Source organism: Triturus cristatus, chromosome 7 (assembly GCF_964204655.1).
Source record: "Triturus cristatus chromosome 7, aTriCri1.1, whole genome shotgun sequence".
Lineage (NCBI taxonomy): Eukaryota > Metazoa > Chordata > Amphibia > Caudata > Salamandridae > Triturus > Triturus cristatus.
The window spans coordinates 119,373,602-119,395,920 of record NC_140590.1 but is presented as its reverse complement, the minus strand read 5'-3'; the positions used below and the strand labels follow the sequence as shown (position 1 = coordinate 119,395,920).

Here is a 22,319-nt window from a genome sequence, read left to right as displayed (position 1 = left end):
GAGTGCTTTGAAGTCCTGCACTGGGGGCACATTTGGTGTCCCTGTGCATAGTGTAGATATCGGTGGGCATCTGTCCATCCCCTGTGCTTTTAGGTTCTTCTCATCTTCGATCCAGGCTTGGATCTCTTCAGGCTCTTCGCATCTTCACTGCAGCAGCACTACTTCGCCAGTTCCCATTGAAATCAACAACGCGACCCGACACCAAAAGACACCTATGCACCCGGCTTCCCTGGGTAAGGTAACACGAGTACTCCGGTGCTCCCGTGGGTGCTAGCCCTAGAATTTCCTAAGTCCAAAAGGGTTTGGTCCTGACTCATTTCTAAGTGTCCCTAATGTTTAAACATCTAACCGCGACTTTCCCCATAGAAGCTAACAGGAGCTCGCGGCTGTGTTCACACACTGCACATGGCCCCCGTGGGTCCCCTGTGTCACTACCTTGGGTAGTTCCTTGGGATCCCAGCGATTCTACAGGATTTAGGCCTTGTGTGTAGTTATGTCGTGGTTCTTATACCACTGTTTTAGTATATGGTTTGGCTCGCCCCTAGGGCCTGACGTGTATTTGTGCTATTTTACTGTGAATATTGAAGTCTAACTTATGTGTTTTGACCTCTAGTCTCATAAAGAGATTAGGAGGGTGTGTTTGGTAATAAATACATATATTTTATATATATACCTGGTGTGGATATCTTTCATTTAGGAACTCAAGAGATTATAGACTCGTAAAATAAGCTGCTTTACATTCCTGCAAGACTTAGCCTGAAGGCTGCTCTCCATAGCTACCACTAGGATAGCTTTCAATAAAGGTTGTCTTTAACCTATAACCAATAAGGGATTGTTTGGACTGGTACAGGGTGCCCACTATAACTAGTGAACAGGATATACCAGGCCAACTTCTCACATTGGTGTGCAGCGTGCGGCATTCCAGCTTGCTATTGTTTTACCAGATAATCTCAATTGAGCGACTAACTGAAAACCACTAAAGGTGCCCTAGGTACATAAAATACAAGCTTTAGAATAACAGTAGGTTCTACTGAACTTAGAGTTGTGTGTTAAGGGCTTAGCACACCCTTTCTACAACTCAAGAGAGTTTAGTAGGCCACGCTAGAGTAGGTAGTGCAATACACCACACCACACTAGAAATGCCAGGAACCAGTAGGTCCTTGCCAGAAGCCAATGGGCTTCTAAATTCCCAGTATGATAACCTCCCATTCATGGAATTGAGAGCATTATGTACAACTAGGAAACTGAAGACAGGCAAAAGTCCAACCACCCAGTATCTCATAGAGGTACTCAGGCTGGATGACCTTAGCAGATCTTTAGGATCTGAAGGGTTAGGCAGAGTGGGTGGGGCAGCTCATAAGGAAAGGCCTAGGGGTGCAACTCCCCAAGATCTGACCTCTGAGGCTGGCCAGGCAGATGACAATGATCTGGACCTGGAAAATCCAATTCCCCTAGAAGGCGATGGAGAGGACCACAATGGACCCCTCTTTGTCCCTCCTGGGAGAGTTGGTGGTGGGCCAAGAAGGTCAAGATCTTCCTCCAGGGAGTCTAACCATTCTAACTCATCCATAGGAACCTCAATCTCCTCTCATATGAGGGAAACCTCTCAGGAGAGAAGGGAGAGACTGCTCATGTATGAGGAAGCTTGAAATCAGAAGAAAGCAGGTAGCCCTAGATAAGGTACCCTAGAGCTCTACAGAGCTAGAAAAAAGATGGGACTAGAGTCCCATGGTGGCAGCAAAATCCCTAGAGATAGGGAGAGGTCTCATGACCATAGAAACCTGAATAAGATTATCCCTCCCTACCAGAGTGGGGATGACATCCACAAATGGATAACTGCACTGGAAAGGGCCTGTAAAGTACAAAGGGTCCCCCAGGAGCAGTGGGCAGCAATCTTATGGCTCTCCTTTGCAGACAAAGGTAGGGATAAGCTCCTCACTGTTAGAGAGGAGAAGGCAGATGATTACAACAGTCTGAAGAGTGCCTTGATTGATGGGTTTGGCCTAACCACTGAGCAATACAGGTTAAAGTTCAGGGATACCCAAAAGGCACAGAATCAAGACTGGGTAGACTTTGCAGATTGTTCTACTGAGGCTCTGGAAGGTTGGTTACTTGGCAGCAAAGTGCATGACTATCAAGGATTGTACAATTTGATTATGATGGAGCAGATCCTTAATAATTGTCAGAATCAGCTGTTGCACCAGTATCTGGTAGACTCAGATCTGACCTCTCCCCAAGAATTGGGAAAGAAGGCAGACAAGTGGGTCAGAACCAAGGTGAGGCAGAAGGTACAGAACCAAGGTGGTGAACCCAAGAAGCAAGATCCAAAACTCTGACAAGGGTGGGTAAAAGGGTAAAGACCAGAAGTCTTCACAAGGCCCCCAAAAATATTCTTCAGGTGGGGATTCACAGTCTAACAAGGGAAAGTGCCAAAAGAAACCATGGTGCAAAATCTGTAAGCAGAAAACTCACTGGACCAGTGACTGCACCAAGTCCAAAGAATCTACTCCAGCTACCATTGCCCCTAAGGCAACTGTTCCCACTAGTACAGCTACAATTGGTGGTGGTAATGTCCAGAATAAGGGTGTAGTAGGGTTGATCCTGGGTTCTGAGATGGACTCTGGCCTAGTCAGAGTTCCAACTCAGGCTGTTCTAGTCTTTGATGGAGGCATAGATATGTACCCCTTTGTGAGTCCCAGTAATGTGGGCAAATACAGGCAACAGCCTTTAATAACTGGAATAGAGGCTTTGGCATTCAGGGACACAGGAGCAAGTGTAACAATGGTGACAAAAGATCTTGTGGATCCTGGGCAGATTATACTTGGTGAAATGAACCAAGTGAACAATGCTAGCAATGTCAGAACATACCATTCTCTAGCAGTTGTTAACTTCTCCTGGAGAAGGGTAACTGGCCTTAAGAAGGTTGTGGTAAGTGCAGACCTACCAGTACAGTGCTTGCTTGGCAATGATCTAGAAACTTCAGCAAGGGCTGAAGTGGAGCTCAGGACATATGCAGGAATGTTAGGGATCCCTGCTCGTGTCTTTGATGTGACTAGGTCACAGGCCAAAATTTCTAACACTGGACAGGCCCTGGATTCTGGAATAATGGACCAGGTGCCTCCCCAGAGAAGGAGCAGTAGGGTTAAGACTGTGCCTTCCCACCTGACTCAGAATGCAGATCAGTCTCCTCAGGGAGATGATCTTGAGCCTGAATAAGGAACTGTCCCAGAGGGGGCCCTCCCAGGTCTGATCTGAGCCAGGAGCAGAAAACCTGCCCCTCTCTTGAACCCCTCAGAAAGCAAGCTGCTGATGAGGCTGGTGGGAATGCTAGTGGCACCCATAAGATATATTGGGATGATGGACTCCTTTATTCAGAGTGTAGAAACCCCAAGCCAGGTGCATCCAGGAGGTTGGTTATACCTCTGAAGTTTAGGGGCTTCCTATTGACACTAGCCCATGATATTCCCCTAGCAGGACACCTGGGCCAGAACACGACTAAGGAGAGAATTGTCCCTCATGTTCACTGACCCCAAATGTCTGAAGACACTAAGGAGTTGTGTCGCTCCTGTGTGAACTGCCAAGCCAGTGGCAAGGCAGGTGGAACCATAAAGGCCCCCTAATACCACTACCTGCGGTGGGGATTCCCTTTGAGAGGGTGGGGATTGACATTGTTGGTTCCATGGATCCTCAGACAGCATCTGGGCACAGGTTTGTATTGGTGGTGGTGGACCATGCCACCAGGTACCCAGAAGCAATTCCCCTAACGACCACTACAGCACCTGTGGTGGCAAGGGCTCTCTTGTGTGTATTCTCAAGAGTAGGCTTTCCTTAAGAGGTATTATCTGACAGGGATGCAAACTTCATGTCTAGTTACTTGACTGCAATGTGGAAGGAGTGTGGAGTGAACTACAAGTTCACCACACCGTATCAACCACAATGCAATGGTTTAGTTGAAAGGTTCAATAAAACCTTAAAGGTCATGATTAAATAACTCCCAGAAAAGCTTAGGCGAAGATGGGACATACTCTTGCCCTGCCTTTTATTTGCATACAGGGAGGTGCCTCAAAAGGGGGTTGGCTACAGCCATTTTGAACTTTTGTTTGGTCACCATGTCAGGGGTCCATTGTGTCTGGTTAAGGAAGGATGGGAGTTACCTCTCAAGCCCCTCAAACATGACATAGTGGACTATGTACTTGGTCTCTGCTCCATGATGGGTGAGTACATGAAAAAGGCAACCAAAAACCTTGAGGCTAGCCAGGAATTACAGAAAGCCTGGCATAACCAAAAGCCTGTACTGACTGTTTATCAGCCAGGACAGAAAGTGTTGGTTGGTGTTGGAGCCTGTGGCACCAGCAGCCCTCCAGGACAAATGGAGTGGCCCCCATACAATTGTTGAACAGAAAGGGGAGGTCACCTACTTGGTAGACCTTAGCACCCCTAGGAGTCCCCACAGGGTACTTCATGTCAACAGACTGAAACCATATGTTGACAGGGCAGACATGGGCTTGCTCATGCATACTGATAAAGGACAGGAGGAAGAGAGTGACCCACTCCCTGACCTGCTTTCTCTGAACCCTGATGATAGATCAGTTGATGGTGTAGCCTTGGCAGTCAGCTTCACTGACCAGCACCAAGCTGACTGCAGAAAACTTCTCAGTCAGTACAGACATATGTTTTCTCTGAATCCAAGTCAGACCACCTGGTGAACTCATGAAGTGGACACTGAGGACAGTCTGCCTGTGAAGAATAGATCTACAGGCAACCTGACCATGTGAGGGACTGTATAAGGACAGAAGTCCCAAATATGTTGGATTTGGGAGTTATTGAACCCTCAGATAGCCCTTGGGCTAGTCCAGTAGTCCTTGTACCTAAACCTCACACCAAAGATGGCAAGAGAGAGATGAGGTTATGTGTGGATTACAGGGGTCTCAATGCAGTCACTAGGACTGATGCCCATCCCATCCCCAGGGCAGATGAGCTAATAGATACTTTGGCCTCAGCCAAGTTTCTAAGCACATTTTACCTGACAGCTGGCTACTGGCATATCAGACTTGCTGATGATGCAAAGCCAAAGACCGCATTTTCTACCCCTAGTGGGCACTATCAATTTGTGGTGATGCCCATTGGTTTGAAGAATACACCTGCCACTTTCCAAAGGTTGGTGACTCAAGTCCTTACAGGCCTGGAAGACTATAGTGCAGCATATCTAGATGATATTGCTGTCTTTAGCTCCACCTGGGAGGATCACCTGGTCCACCTGAGGAATGTTTTGGAGGCCCTGCTAAAAGCAGGCCTAACTATCAAGGCTACTAAGTGCCAGATAGGGCAGAGTCAGGTTGTATACATGGGCCACCTTGTAGGTGGAGGCCAGGTTCAACCATTCCAGAGCAAAATCCAGACCATAATGGACTGGGTTGCTCCCACTACCCAGACTCAGGTGAGAGCCTTCTTAGGCCTGACTGGGTACTATAGAAGATTTGTCAAGGGGTAGGGATTAATAGTGACACTCCTGAATGACTTAACCTCTAAGAAAATGCCCAAAAAGGTTCAGTGGACAGTCAGCTGTCAAAAGGCATTTATTGACCTGAAGCAGGCCATGTGCACTGCTCCCATTCTGCAATGTCCTGACTACACCAAAAAGTTCATTGTCCAAACAGATGCATCTGAGTTGGGGGTAGGGGCTTTACTGTCACAGTTGAATGATGAAGGTCAGGATCAACCATTAGCTTTCATAAGCAGAAGGTTGACCCCCAGAGAGAAACATTGGTCAGCCATTGAGAGGGAGGCCTTTGCTGTGGTTTGGGCTCTAAAGAAGTTGAGGCCATACTTGTTTGGTACTCACTTCATTGTTCAGACAGACCATAAGCCCCTTTTATGTCTAAAACCGATGAAGGGTGAAAATCCCAAATTGCTCAGGTGGTCCATTTCCCTACATGGGATGGACTATACAGTGGAACATAGACCTGGTAGTAACCATGCCAATGCAGATGGACTCTCCAGATATTTCCACTTAGAACATGAAGACTCAACTGGTCAAGGTTAGTTTAATGTCCCTGCGTTTGTGGAGGGTTGTGTAGGAGAGTAGGATCTGCTTCACATGTATACCCCCACTTTTTGCTGGTGTTTCACTGTTTTTCGACTTTAGTCTGGCTGGGACCCTGCTATTCAGGGCCCCAGCCTAGCTGCTTCCTCTCTAAATTGATTGCATGTACTTTATGTACACAATAGATTGGATCCTGAGGTACCCTTGTGAGTCCCTAGTCTGTGGTACACTATGTACCCAGGGCATAGGTACCCCAGAGGCCTACCAGGTTCTGAAGCATGTATTATGCCACCCCTGGAAAGCCACCTAAAATGACACCACAGGTCTGCTACTGCAGCCTGGGTAATGTGGTGCATGCACCCCTTCACTATATATATATACACAAATATAAACCTATGGCAGGCCTTATCAATCCTGAAGGCAGAGTGCTTGGTTCTTATGTGAGAGGGTGCCCCTGCATGAGCAGAGCCCCTCTGCAGTGTTCGGAGACTCTTCTCTGATGCTGTTTGTAATGCAGCTTGACCATATACTCTTAAGTGCATTACAACCTCGCGGTAAATGCTAACTTTGTGATGGCTGCACAGAAACATGTTGTGTTTGGTGTCAAACACTTTGGAATCCTACCCCCCACCAGTTCTGGCTGCGGGGGTAGAATTCCACCCTTCTAGAGGGAAAGACATGGTAGTTCTGGGTTACCCGGTAGAAACTTAACAGAGCCCTGGCATCACAAAATGGATGCTGCAACCACAGACACAGGTCTGGCCTCCTGCTGCTGACCGAAACTCTGGCAGGGGAGGCCTGGACAATAGGTTTCCTGTTACAGGGAGGTGTAACCACCTCCCAGCCAGGCTGATGTGTATTGGGGCTGGGTGGGTGCACTCTCTGAGAGCTTTGAAGTCCTGCACTGGGGGCACATTTGGTGTCCCTGTGCATAGTCCAGCTCAAACCGGTCCAGGGGCTTCCAGCCCCTGCTCTGGCGTGAAACTGGTCCAACCCCTTCCTTAGGTATAAGTAAGGAACCTCCGTAACCAGAACTTTAGATATCCCTGGACGAAACTCTGAAGCTGAATCCTGGAACTTCGGCGCTCTACTAGAGGACTGAAGAAATCTCCCTTGGGGTCAAGGAGTGACTTCCCTGCTTGGCAGGCACCCATGAAGCAATTTGCCAGTCTGCATTATAGAAGCTCCTTCCAGACTCCGAAGTATTTGCAGCCCAGGAAGACTATTTCCAGACATCTCAGAGGCCAACCCGAGTCCCCAGCAAAGCGGCCCTCATGAGTAGCGTGGAACCGGAACTCCTTGTCACCGTGCATTTCTGCAAGAGCATTGACTTCTCGACATCTCTTGAAGTCATGCTTGGAGTTACTTGTAGCCCCCACCTCGAGCACTTAATCCACCAAAGATTCCTACTTGTGAGTCTTTTTCTTGTTTTTTCAGCCTTTTCAAGCTCCTTAATCCATCAGCAGGCCCACCTGCCACTCCTGATTTTGACTATTAGGGATACTCTTCAACATGTGATTTGTGGTTGCAATCCGCTCATTTATGATTTGTTCTAGAGATGACCCTAAGAAATATCCCATGGGTTTGAATCTTCAATATCTTGAACACTCACATTATATTTGCATTTCTTGGTATTTTTGTATGGATATTTAATTCCTAAAAAGATTGCTGAATATTACATGTTAAATTGTTTTTAAGGTCATAGTTACAGACTTGTTCTGTACCTATGCACTCAGCAATGGGTATCTCGTTAACTGGACTTTGTTGAGTGCTGCTCTATCAGGAAGGTGTTAAAGGTGCATCTGTTTTGAACATGGTATGCTGTCAGGCAGTAGAACTTAACTGTTGTGTTTATAGTTTTTAGAATATTATGAATCTCAGTGTCATCAACTCTAGCATTGTTTGCAATATGCCTTGCCTTTGGAATCGTCATAGAGCTTTTTAATTTTAAGTAATTGATTAGTTCATAAAGGTAATTCAAAACACCTGATTGACAAGTGACTTCTCTTGCAGACAGAATTGCCACCATTAATTTTAGGACAGCCTTTCGGATGCATAATTTCCATGCTGGGGTATGCAATGTTAAGCATGCAAGGACCGTGTAGGAAAATCCAGCAGAGACCTCCATAATCAGGGAAAATAAGGAACAGATTTAAGAATTTCTTTGTGCAACAAATATGCATTACACTTTTGTCAAAATGTTCCTGATGTAGTCAACTGTTATCTAAATTTCTCCTGAGTTATTAAGTAAATAAAGGAGCTGGATGCCCAATGGACATCACATTGTAGGATATCTGCCTGGTGTAAAAACCTAACTCATCTAATATATTATTATGTGTTGGATATATTGTTATGTGTATTGCTCTATATATCATGATAATAGAGGACTAAAGTGCAATTTTCTATTATTTCCCTCCTCAGATTGACCTTTTGAAATACATTGGATATGCCACTTCAGAAACATGTCATGCCACTTCCCCCCTCACAGCTGTGTTGTGCCCTGCAGGAACACAAGAAGCCTCTTGGAATGATTACCTTTGGAAATATCTCACTTATCTGTGCACGTCCAACTATGGCCTGTGTTGGGCTTCTTGTGATGTCCGTTCTTTGGAACGGTAAGTGTGACGTGCCAATCTAAAATATCTGAACTAAACATGCCTGACATGGAAAATGATATACTAGGTAAAGTTTTTGCTGATGTTTTGAGGCATTATGCTATTGGCCCATACAGTGCCAGACACAGGCACATAGCAATTGGTCATTCTCTTTCCACTAACATAAATATATTATTTTATAGCTGACTGCAGCTTCACTTTTTATCTTTCATTTATTACACCCATCCCATGTATTTTGGTACTTATGAATCATTAGCACATAGGAATTTAATTCGATACAGAATGTTGTGAAATGACTGCATTTTTGGTGGGCGACTTTAATCACAATTTATCATCTTTCCGAGGCATTATAACTCCCGCCAAATATAAAATCAATCAAGGCACCACAGCAACCAATACATGGTTTATTTGAGAACTTGCTATACAGAAACACACTAACCAAAACCCAGGGCAGGAGTGGGGCTAGTCAGCAACTAAACATGACACAAATACTCTACAAGACATCCAGGAGAGGCTACTTTGCTAAGGTATCACTGAGACGCCCAGCTGTACGAAGGAAACCTTGAAGATCTACAAAGAATTAGGATAATTATTGTATTTTAAAAACAAAATACACACATCTAAATTACACCGTGAAGACCTACCTGAGTTAAATGAATTCCAAGTTTCTAAAACCTCTGAATTACATTTCCAACTTTCAAGGTCAATTGCTTAATCAATCATTCTTATCCCTTCTATACAATTGGTGTTTACATTTTCATGCAAATCTCTGGAGACCACAGAGAAGCTAAGTCCAAGCGGTATAATAAAAATACCCAGGTCATCCTTAGACCCATGCTCTGAGTTGAGTGACTCTTCTGCGATGATGAATTCCTCATTTGAATCTGGAGTGTATTTGGGATTTTTAAACATGCCAACTCTGCCCGTTCTATAAAAATCTTCTGAGGGGCTTGAGGTTTGTCAAACTGGCAACACTTCTCCAAACTTCTTCTACCAATAAAATCTTGGGAAGGGAAGTGATAAGATAGCTTTGTGAGCATGGGTAACTAAACTATCACTTCTGTGATAATCAAACTGTAATTAAATCATTAAGACTCACAGAATCATCCAAAACCAACATAAGGGACGTGAAATATTGCAGGCATCACACTGTACTCAAAGACCAGGACTAGATCGGTTGAGTCATCCTTACCCCTGGTAGCATTTGTTCCCTCCCTTGAGCACCCCTCTCTTGTGTATTGTTTAACATTAACATGTGTACTCTTCCTCAACTACTAAGCCATTTCAATCAGCGACAGGTACACTGTAACAGGTGTTCCAACTGTATATAGAAGATACCCATATCCAGTTCTGGCGAGACAAGAGTCAAAACAGCACTACCAAGATCTCCCAGTGCCTAGTCCATGTACTTCAGCAGATGAACTAGAGTTTTTCATGCATAAATGCAGCCAAAACTGAGATTAAAAGTGATGGGTGAATTTCATACTGTCTCACTCCTTCAACCACTCAAAAAACACAGAAGTTCAGTACTTTTTAATTTAGAATTTCCATTGATTTCCATAAGTCAACCCAGGAGACAAAGGCATTCATCTACATATTTACTTACTTCAGAAAACCCCAGTGTTACTCTAAAGTGAACAAGGTTTGACAAGTACCATTTACCTGCCTGGAGTGAGTCCTGTACCCCTGTGTTCTGTCCCTGTGGTCCTTGAACCTTGGTTTGGCATTGTTGGACTTCTCCATTATCCCCTGAAAACCTGTAACTTGGAAACGTTTGGCTCCTTGGTCCTCAGGGGGACTGGGACAACCCTGCCAGGTTGATCTGACCAAATTGTGTTACTGCCAGGCTGAATATTCAGCTTCCGCCCACTCAGAGCTTTTCAACAGCAGCAAATCCGATTCATCAGGACCTTGCAAAGAAGGTGTCCAACCTTCGAGAGCCCTCTTTGGCTGCAGCCTGCCACCTGCTGCCTCGGGATAGAGGTACCAAAAGTATCCAGCCAGCAATAGACCTTTCTACTGCACACAAATTGCATTTCTGCCGCTCTGAGCTTTCCCAGCAACAATTATTGCCTTAACCAAGACCTTGTCCAATGGCTATCTGACCTTTTGGAGCCCTTTCCGCCTACAGCCTGCTGTATTGCCCAGTTGAAGATTTTGTACTTCCAATTTTGTGCTTAAGTCTTAAGTTAAAACTTCTAAACTTCTAACAGTAAGGAACCGAGTTTCTGTATTCAAAACTCGCTATATCGCGATCTGCCTCAAATCACGCCTAGGTCCTGATTTACAGCGACCAGTTGACTGCCGTTGTTAAGGCTTTTTGGTGCTATTTTTATTTAAACATTTAAAAATAATTTCTCTGGTTCTCCTAATTGGATTGTTGTCATGTTGATGTCATTTTGTTTATTAGCCTTTACTCATTTGTTCTAAACTGGTTTGGGATTTTTCTTGCTTTGTATTTCATCTTTATTACTAGGTTTGGTACTGCATAAATACTTTACACATTACCTCTAAGTTAAGCCTGTGTGATCTGTGCCATTGTTACCAGGGAGATGAGCTCAGGTTACATTTGTGATTTTAGTGGTTCACCATGACAATTACTGTGTATGCTGCTCAGGGTGGACAGTCAACCCCCTTAACTAACAATCCAAATTCTTACATTAGTGCTATTATGTGACTTATTGTTTTAGCACCTTATAAATGGAGAAATACAAGCTGGGTACTGTGGCAGACTTTACAGTACATGAATACTTGATAAGCAATCCTACGATATGACTAGCAAGCAGAAATGGGTGATACTGAAACCCTGTTCAAGAAATCATATCAGATCTCTTTCCGAATGCAATGCAATCAACAGGACTGGTCTGAGCAGAGAGTAAAAGTATTTTGACCCAGATTGAGTAAGAGTTTGCATCAGAATTGCATCACCGTTGGGGCACAATCCTGATGCAAAATACATTTTAGCATTTTCAAACCCATACAAAGTTGATTTGCATGGGTTTGTGTGGTTTAGTAAATAAAAAGCAATGCAATTGAAAGCATAGCGCTGGCACGAATTACTTTGCTTTGGGTAGACATTAGATGGGTAGTGCATGGGCATTTCTATACATTCCCCCATGTATTTTGATGCATTTCACTGACACAACATTGATGTAAAAAGTATTGAGTAAAAAATAAATGCAACAAAAATATCGACTCCTATACTTAAACAGGTAAGTACAAAAATATTGATGACAAAATATCGATGTTAAAAATATAAATGGTATAAAATATTGACTTTTATATAAATATAAAAAAACAATATATAGTAAATATATTAAATATAATTCTAACAAAAAAAATTGATATACATTTAAATAAAATATAACAAATAAACATAAAAATTAAACACGCAGACATAATAATGTATATATATACATATATATATATATATATATACTTTAAAAGAATTAATAAGCTATTATTTTTAATTTATGTTAAACATTTAAAATAATATAAATATATATTAATGATTTAAAATATAAAAAAACTAAAATCTATAATACATTAAAACATTAAACTATTAAAAAATATTTAAAATTAAATTTCACAATACAATCAGTGCAACAGTAGGAAAAGTGTTGGATAGTGGAGGGGTAAAAATAAGTATTCCCACTCCAGTGTGTGCAACAGTAGGGTAAGTGGTGGATAGCGGAGGAATTAACTTTACTATTCCAACTCCAGTGAGTGCAACAGTAAAGTGCTGGATGGCAGAGGGGTAAAAATGACTACTCCTACTCCAGTTAGAGCAATAGTAGGGAAAGTGTTGGATAGCTGAGGCGCATAAATTACTATTCCCACTCCAAAGAGTGCAACAGTAGGGACAGTGTTGGATAGCAGAGGTGTAAAAATGTCTATTACCACTCCACTGGATGCAACAGCAAGATAAGTGCTGAAAATGTCTATTAACACTCCACTGGATGCAACAGTAAGATAAGTGCTGAATAGTGGACGGGTAAAAATTACTATTCCCACTCCAGTGAGTGCAACGGTAGAGAAAGTGTTGGATAGCGGACAGGTAAAAATTACTGTTCCAACTCCAGTGAGTGCAACAATAGGGAAAGTGTTAGATAGCGGAGGGGTAACATTCACTATTCCCACTCGTGTGAGAGCAACAGTAGCGAAAGTGTTGGATAGCAGTAGGCAAACATTACTCTTCCCACTCCAAAGATTGCAACAGTAGTGAAAGTGTTGGATAGCAGAGGGGTGAAAATTGCTTTTCCCACTCCACTGAATGCAACAGTCGGATAAGTGTTGGATAGCGGAAGGGTAACTATTACAATTCCCACTCCAGTGAGTGCAACAGTAGGGAGAGTGTTGGATGGGGAAGGGGTAAAAAGAAATGCGCGACCTGTTGCATTTGCAATGCTCGTTATACAATGAGTTGCATTTGTTGGCAGGTTTAAACATTGGTATAGATGAAACCAAGGGAGATAGCGCACATGGTTGCTCCGTTTAAGAAGGGATAGGTTAGGGAACCTTTCTATTAGCCGTGAAGAAAAACTGATAATAATAAATATGGGTGCGCCTATAGAGGGACGTCTTGCCATTTACTCCTAAGGCCTGTTTATTCACAGTAAGAGAACAAGGAGCGGGCGCCCTCATCAATCAATCAATCATGTCATTTGTATCACGCACTACTCACCCAGAAGGGTCTCAAAGCGCTTGGGGAAGGGGGTCTGCTACTGCTCGAACAGCCAGGTCTTGAGCTGTTTCCTGAAGCCGAGGTGGTCCTGGGTCAGCCGCAGGTGGGTGGGCAGGGAGTTCCATGTCCATGTCTTGGCCGCAAGGTAGGAGAAGGTTCTTCCTCCGGCGGTGGCTTTCCGAATGCGCGGCATGACGGCGAGGGCGAGGTTCATTGAACGTAGCTGGCGGGTGGGCGCGTAGAAGGTCAGTCGGTCGTTGAGGTACCTTGGGCCCTGGTCGTGGAGGGATTTGTGTGCATGGGTGAGGAGTCTGAACGTGATCCTCTTGTTGACAGGGAGCCAGTGTAGGTCTCTCAGGTGGCTCGAGATGTGGCTGCGTCGGGGGACGTCCAGGATGATTCGGGCGGAGGCGTTCTGGATGCGCTGGAGTTTCTTCTGAAGCTTGGCTGTGGTTCCGGCATAGAGGGTGTTTCCATAGTCCAGTCTGCTGGTGATGAGGGCCTGGGTGACCGTCTTCCTTGTCTCTGTCGGAATCCATTGGAAGATTTTGCAGAGCATGCGGAGTGTGTGGAAGCAAGATGAGGAGACTGCGTTGACTTGTCTGGTCATTGATAGGGAAGAGTCCAGGATGATGCCCAAGTTGCGTGCGTGGTCTGTTGGCTTGGGTGCGGTGCCTAGGGCTGGCGGCCACCAGGAGTCGTCCCATGCGGCGGGCGATTGTCCCAGGATGAGGACTTCCGTCTTGTCCGTGTTCAGCTTAAGGCGGCTGTTGTTCATCCAATCGGCGACGTCTTTCATCCCTTCGTGGAGGTTCGCCTTGGCGGTGTCGGGGTCTTTGGTGAGGGAGAGGATCAGCTGAGTGTCATCGGCGTAGGAGATGATGTTCAGGTTGTGATTGCGAGCGATGGCAGCGAGGGGTTTCATGTAGATGTTGAAGAGAGTGGGGCTGAGCGATGAGCCTTGCGGGACCCCGCAGATGACTGTGGTGGCCTCCGAGCGGAACGGCGGGAGGCGTACTCTCTGTGTCCTTCCGGAGAGGTATGAAGTGATCCAGTCCAGGGCCTTCCCTTGGATGTCGGTGTCGTTGAGGCGTTGGACTAGGGTGCGGTGGCATACAGTGTCGAATGCAGCGGAGAGGTCTAGGAGTGCCGCTGTTTCACCGTTGTCGAGCAGGGCTCGGATGTCATCAGTGGCTGCGATGAGGGCGGTTTCGGTGCTGTGATTGGCTCTGAATCCAGACTGCGATGGGTCGAGGGAACCGTTCGTCTCGAGGAAGGCGGCCAGTTGCTTGTTGACGACCTTTTCGATGGCTTTGGCCGGGAAGGGAAGGAGTGAGATGGGGCGGAAATTCTTGAGTTCGGCCGGGTCCGCTGTTGGTTTCTTCAGTAGTGCGCTGAGCTCGGCGTGCTTCCAGCTTTCCGGGAAGGTGGCTGTGTTGAAGGAGGTGTTGATGATGTCTCGGAGGTGGGGTGCGATGGTTGGGGCTGCTTTGTTGAAGACGTGGTGGGGGCACGGGTCGGTCGGAGATCCGGAGTGGATGGTGTTCATCGTGCTTGTCGTGTCTACGGTGGTAACCTCGGTCCAAGTCTGGAGGATGGCGGCTGGGTGCGTGGGTTTGATCGATGGGTGCGTGGGTTGAGTGCCGAAGCTGTTATGGATGTCGGCGATCTTGCGGTGGAAGTACGAGGCGAGGGAGTCGCAGAGGTCCTGTGAGGGGGTGATGTCGTTGTTGCCTGTGCTGGGGTTGGAGAATTCCTTGACGATGTGGAAGAGCTCCTTGCTGTCATGGGCGTTCTTGTCCAGTCGTTCCTTCAGAGATTTCTTCTTTGTGGTGCGGATGAGCTGGTGATGTCTGCGGGTGGCGAGTTTGAGGGCGGTCATGTTGTCGGCGGTCTTGTCGAGGAGCCAGGCCTTCTCGAGGGTGCGGCAGGCTTTCTTGGAGTCCTTGAGTTCGTCGGTGAACCAGGGAGCCTTCTTGCTTCTGGGCCTGGTGATTGGGTGCTTCAGTGGGGCGAGGGCGTCAGCACTTGTGGTCAGCCACTGCGTGAGGTTGCGGGCTGCTGTGTTGGGGTCCGTTGTCCTGACGGGTGGGTTCTGGCTGAGGGAGGTGGTGAGTTGTTCGGCGGTGATCTTGCTCCAGTTCCTGTGAGGAACCTGCTTCGGGTGGTGGTGGACCGTCTTCTTTGCGAAGCTGAAGTGGATGCAGCTGTGTTCGGTCCAGTGGAGTCCGGTGGAGTGGCTGAAGGAGACGTGCATGCTGGAGAAGAAGATAGGGTTGAGCGTGTGGCCGGCGTAGTGGGTGGCGGTGTTGACCAGCTGCTTGAGTCCGAGGTTGGCGAGGTTGTCCAACAGGGCGGTGGTGTTGCGGTCGTTGTTGTTCTCCAGGTGGAAGTTGAGGTCCCCGAGGAGGATGTAGTCGGTGGAGGGGAGGGCGTGTGGGCTGATGAAGTCCGTGATGTCGTCGCAGAACTGTGCGCGCGGTCCCGGGGGTCTGTAGATGAGGGTGCCTCTGAGGGTCGTCTTGGGGTCGGTGTGGATCTGGAAGTGGAGGTGTTCGGCGGCGCTGAATGTGTCGATGGAGTCAGTCGAGATGCGAACGGTGCTCTTGTGTACGATGGCGATGCCTCCTCCGATCTGGTTGATGCGGTCCTTCCTGATGATCTTGTAGCCGTCCGGGATGGCAATGGCAACGTCGGGGGCTGAGGAGGCGTTCATCCAGGTTTCTGTGAGGAAGGCGACGTCTGGAGATGCGGTGTCGAGGAGGTTCCAGAGTTCAACGGCGTGGTGGTGGACGGAGCGGGTGTTGAGCATGATGCACTTGAGGTGGTTGTTGCTTCCAGTCCTGGTGGGTGCGGTGCATGTTCGGAGGCGGGAGAAGTTGCAGGATCTGCAGACGAAGGGTCCGTGGGTGCGGCGCGGGGATGCTCGGTAGCATCCGGGGGCTCGGGCGGTCTTGAGTGCGATGAGTGCGGTGAAGTTGTAGGTCCTGCGGGGGGGCCGTCGGGCGCGGGGGCCAGGGGGTCTGGCGCTGGGCGCGGGCCAGGCGCGGACGGGCGCAGACGGGCTTACCTTCGGCGCTCAATCGGCGCTCCCGCTGCGCGCGTCCGCTGCGCGGTCGCTGAGGTGGCGTCATAAATAAGGAGCCGGGAGGGAGGGTCAGTCAGGAGGCGGGAGCGGGGTGGCCAATGGGCAGGGCGGGGAGGCGGGACTGCAGGTGGGAGCAGGAAGGAGGAGACCGGGGCAGCGGCGGTGGGAAAAGCGGAGGGGGCGTGACCTGGTCAGCGGCGGTGGTCAGCGGGCGTGAAGGGGAAGCTGCGGCAGGCAGAGAGCGGCAGGCGGTACCTGCGAGGTCGCAGGCAGCAGGCTGAAGGCGGCGGCGTGGAGGAGGTGAGTGGTGGTCTCCAACCAGCGCTAGGCGCTAGGCAGCGGTAGGCAGCGCTAGGCGCTAGGCAGCGGTAGGCAGCGCTAGGTGCTAGGCAGCAGCAGGCAGGTAGGCGGCAGAGCAGTGGAGTGGGAGCGACCGGCTGTGGGGGCACAGGGGGTCACACTGACCAGCCCACCACGGTCCCCTTAAATAAGGAGCCGGGAGGGAGGGTCAGTCAGGAGGCGGGAGCGGGGTGGCCAATGGGCAGGGCGGGGAGGCGGGACTGCAGGCGGGAGCAGGAAGGAGGAGACCGGGGCAGCGGCGGCGGGAAAAGCGGAGGGGGCGTGACCTGGTCAGCGGCGGTGGTCAGCGGGCGTGAAGGGGAAGCTGCCGCAGGCAGAGAGCGGCAGGCGGTACCTGCGAGGTCGCAGGCAGCAGGCTGAAGGCGGCGGCGTGGAGGAGGTGAGTGGTGGTCTCCAACCAGCGCTAGGCGCTAGGCAGCGGTAGGCAGCGCTAGGCGCTAGGCAGCGGTAGGCAGCGCTAGGTGCTGGGCAGCGGCAGGCATGTGTTCGAAAGTGGAAATGGCTACCGGAGCCGTGATATTCGTAACATATCTTTAATGGCATTTAAAAAAAATCCAGAGTATAATTCACAAAACAGTGTATGTTATCTTTAAATGAAGGTTGAATATCCTCCATGGGACGCAAGAAGGGATTTGACTATCCTGAAGAAAATTACTTGATAAAAAAGGGCTTTCAAAAGTAGTCTTTACCTTGATGACGGCCGTCTCTGTAGGCACTGCTGTAGTTCTCCTCCTTCTGGATGTTGACAGGGAGAAGGGGAAGTCGGGAAAATATCCTGTGACACTGACCCTAATTGGAACTAATTAAGCGCAATACAGAACAGTTGTGAAGTACGTCACTCTCATGTTAGGTGCTTGCGTGACTGTTATGTACCGGGGGTGATGGGGCGTGAGCGCTCACCACGCTGGACTGCTAGCACTGGGCCTGTTAGCGTAAATAAGACGCGGGGACACAGGGGATGTAGTTCTTGGTCCGCCGCCGCAGCCGTTCTGCTGTACCTGCGTGCGCGACCGACTTTTATTATCGATAGCCACGTGACCTGACGCGCACCCCCTAGCGTATCGCGTCAGTGTCACGACATCACATTCCTCCCCAACACACAAAAACAAAACAAAGTGAAATAAGACTTTCCGAAATACTCCGGGCTTAGAAATACTCCCGACCCCGATGACTACCCTTTATTAACTCAGTGCAATTAAATCAAAACAGTCTTATGTGAGATAGTCCTTAAGGCGACAGGAGGGCTTTGGATTATGCCGTAGGTTGTACGTGGACGCTCCCCGGGTCGGCGAATTACCTGGACTGCCACCCACTCGGTCACTGGCGGCACTGCCTTCACAGTCCGGTGGAGCATCACTTCCGCCCCTAGGTGACGCCTCTGGTTGTTGGACTGACCGTGGAACATTAGTTTCGCTGGACCGTGGGGTGGTCCAACCCAACGCATTGTCCGTGGACACATCTGACGCCAAGGAACTCTCCGCACTCCCGGGGCCGTCGCAGGAAGCCTCCTGATTCGTGCCCCCAGTTCCTGGAGACGGCTGGATTCTTTTGAAATACGACACATTCCGGGTGATTCTCTCCCCTCTCCGAACGGCTGTGATGCAGGTACCTTTGACAGCTTCCACGGTCCATGGTTCTTTTTCAAACCTCAGCCTGAACTTGCTTCCAAGTGTTCTGTTCTTGATTAGCACAACATCACCTGGGACCATGTCAGGTGCTGCCGCTCTCCGTCGGGTATCGGCATGCGCATATGGCCTCTGGCGTCGGGTATCAATGGTACTGTCGTCCAGGCCTTCCGGTCGCCATTCCGGGTGGTGTGGTATTGTGTCCGTGACCACTCTTCCCATCAGCAGGTGTGCGGGAGCAGCTCCCGTGGTGGAGTGAGGCGTCTGGCGGTAGCTTCGAAGGAAGGTGAAAATGGCTAGCTCCACCGACTGGTTCTTGTCGTGAGCTATGCGGATTACCTTATTGAGGGTCCTCATGAACCGTTCCGCCTCCCCGTTTGCTTGAGGCCCTCGGGCGTGATTCTCCGATGACAGATGCCCAATGTTTGCAGGTACGTTGCGAACTCCTGGCTCTGGAATGGGGACCCATTGTCCGTCCGGATCTCTCTCAGTAGTCCATGGGTGGCCATTATTTTTTCTAGCTTGGGAATTACTTCGCTGGCGCTGAGTGCCGACAGTATTTCCACCTCCGGATACTTCGAGTGATCATCAATGGCCACAAGAGTGTGGCGCCCGTCCGGTAGGCTGCCAAAACCAACACTTATTTGGGACCATGGGACTTTCGGCCGAGGCTCCATGACAATGGGAGCTGGTCTGGGTGCTTCCCCTGTAACTTGACACGGGTGGCAAGCACGAACAGTGGCTTCTACAAGGTCATCCATGAGGGGGAACCAGACTTTTGTGCGGAGTCTCGACTTGGTTTTTACCATGCCTTGATGGCCGACATGGGCCAAGTCTACCATCCTCTGAGTCAGCGACGTCGGGATAACAAGTCTATGCCCCCTCAGCAGGCACCCAGTGTTGTCCTCGGTCAATTCATCCCTTACATGGTATAAGCTGTCCATTATCTGTTGCGCCATGGGTGTCAGGCTTCTCCATTCTTTCTTTGCTCTGTTCCAGTTGTTGTTTTGGACGGCTTGCTTGGCCCTCTGCAGACACTCGTCCTGGCTGGTGGCTTGTTGGAGGCTGGCCATGGAGACAGGTATGGGACACGATCGAGCTGTGACGCATCTCACATACTCCTCAGTATCAGCTGCTTCTTCCATTTCTTGGGGAGTGGCTTTCCGAGGATGGCGGGAGAGGTAATCAGCAGGGTTCCATGCCCCAGGTTGGTATTCTATTTTGCAATTGTAGTTTTGTAATTGGAGCATCCACTTCTCAATTCTTGGTGGTGGTTTTGTAGAGGAACCCGAGAAGAGTGAGACTAGGGGCTTGTGGTCAGTTGATACCACGAATGGTTCCCCATACACGTAGAGATGAAAATGGTGACAGCCCCAGTGAATTGCGATGGCCTCTTTCTTTATCTGTGAGTACCTTTGCTCCGTCTCGGTAAGTGACCTGCTGGCAAACGCCACCGGAGCCCATTCATCTTGAGGCATTTTCCGTTGTAGGAGAACAGCACCCAGTCCTACCGGACCAGCATCCACGGCGATCAATGTGAGCTTGGCAGGGTCAAAGAACGCGAGTGTCGTCACTTCTGAGAGCGCCTCCTTGATTTTTTCGAAGGCCCGGGCTTGCTCGCTGCCCCACGTCCACGGGGTGGACTCTTTTGTCAGTTCTCTCAGGGGGGCTGTCAAATTGGCCAAGTCTTGGATGAATCTTCCACAGTAGTTGACCATCCCTAGGAAGCTCCGAACCTCAGTAATGTTCGTGGGGGCGGCCGCTTCTTTGATGTCCTTCACTTTCTCGGGATCAGGGTTTACTCCATCCGCAGAGAAAGTGTACCCAAAGAATTGTAATTTGTTACACAGGAACTCACACTTTTCTCGATGCAACGTGAGGCCAGCCTCTCGAATCTGACGCAGCACTTGAAGTAGTCGCTCATTGTGTACTGGGACTGTCTTCGCATGGACCATAATGTCATCGCTGACATTGATTGCTCCCGGGATCCCCGCGATGAGTTCCTGTATTATGTTTTGAAAGACCTCGGCGGCACTTGATACTCCGAAGCTTAAACAGGTGTATCGCCGGAGTCCTACGTGTGTTGAAAACGTGGTAATGTTTCGGGAGGCTTCGTCTAGTACCAGCTGGTGGTACCCCGACCGGAGATCCGATTTCGAGAACCACCTGGCGCCCGCCATTTCCCCGATTAGGTCGTCAATGGTGGGAGTGATGTGGCGCTCCCTCTTGATTGCGACATTGGGGAGTCGCATGTCAACGCATATCCTGACTGCGCCTGGCTGCTTAGGCTTCCTTGCCACCACTATGGGAGACACCCACGGGGTGGGTCCTGACACCTTCTCAATTATTCCGTCAGCTTCAAGCTTCTTCAGCTCTTCCTCCACCAATGGTCTGAGGTGGAATGCTATCCGCCGGTGTCGCAAGGCTACCGGCTGGACGGTGGGGTCTATGTGAAGGTGGATTTCTTTGCCGCGAAACTTGCCTATCCCTTGGAACACCTCTTCAAACTCTCCCAGGATGTGGTGCATGGAGTCTTGGTGCACCCAAAACGCAAAAGTCACTATTCCTAGGTCTTCTGCTGCCCGGCATCCCAGGAGCATGCCCTGGCCATCCTCTGTGATGTAGATGTTGGATGTGATCGACCGTGTTCTGTGGGAGATGATGGTCTTGAAACGTCCCCGCACTTTCAGCGGTGCCTCTTGACCGTATGCAAACACGGTTATAGTTGACGGGTGTAGAACTGGTTTTGGGTGCATTGTGCTGTACAGTGTGGCGGCCATGATGTTGATACTGGCTCCGGTATCCACAACTGCGGTGATCTCTTGCGACCCTACCTGGACGTTGCATTGCGGGAGGCGTCGTGCCATACGCGTCGCGGTGCCTATCATGTGGATTTTGTGCACCACTCTTTCCTCCTCACCATCGTCATCCATGTCGCTGGTTGCAGGCTCTCTTTCGTCAATGGCGTTTGCTGCTGGGCGAGGCTTGCGGTATCTCTTCGACCGACACACCTTTTCGAAGTGGTTAAAATGACCGCACCCCGAGCATCTCTTCCCTCGTGCCGGACACTCCGCCGCGGCATGTGGCAGACCCCCACAGTACCCGCATTACTTCGGTTGTTCCGGAGCGGTGGCTCCCGCCCCTTTTTTGTCCCATTTCTGTTTGAGCCTTGCCGACACCACGTTGACTGGTTCAACCTTCACTGGCGCTTGAAGAGCGACTTCCATGTGCGCAGCACGCGCCTTCGACAGTTCCTTGGTCCGACCCATCGTTAGTATTTCCGCCAACGGTTTGACAGATTCCTCTAGTACCCGCTCTCGCAACTTGGCTGACGCGCACCTCTGAATTATTTGCCCTCTTATTTCTTCAGTTTCGTCTCAGAAACCGCAGGCGACTGCTAAGTTATTGAGGCGGGCATGAAACTTATCCAGTGACTCCTCTGGGAGTTGGCGCGCCTGTCGGAATATGAATCGCTCATAGTCGCGGTTCGCCATTGGTTCAAAGTGTTCATTTAGCGCGGCTTTCAGCGTAGTGTGAGTTTTAGGGGTAGCTTCTGCGAGCGTCTTGACAATATTGTGAATGTCCTTACCCCCTAGGTGGATGATCATCGCTTGTTTCTGGTCTTTATGGACTTTAGTGGCCTCAAAAAATATGCGTAGCCTGTCCTCCCAATCCTTCCATCTGGCCGCCACTGCCGACGGTGACCCCTCCACTGTGAATGGTTCGATTGGAGGTATGTTTGTCATGGCGCCCGTATGCTGCCCCCGCTAGGCGAGACCTGTTGGTGATGTGGGTGTGATTCCCCTGTGACACTCCCCTCCCTCTTGGAAGGCTGATGAGTTCAGTTCTTTATGGGTGTCAACGAGGTTCCCCTCCAGGCTATTCATGCATTGAATTCCCCTCC

General features: G+C 49.0%; 1 protein-coding gene across 1 annotated transcript in view; it reads left to right on the top strand.

Moving 5' to 3' along the window:
* LOC146808987 (sialic acid-binding Ig-like lectin 13) overlaps positions 1-22,319 on the top strand; it is a 435,230-nt gene that overhangs the window by 31,022 nt on the left and 381,889 nt on the right. Inside the window, exon 2 of the mRNA XM_085614274.1 lies at positions 8,465-8,658. Within this exon, the coding sequence (XP_085470400.1) occupies positions 8,490-8,658 (169 nt within the window). The 5' untranslated portion in view covers positions 8,465-8,489. The remainder of the gene's footprint in view (positions 1-8,464; positions 8,659-22,319) is intronic.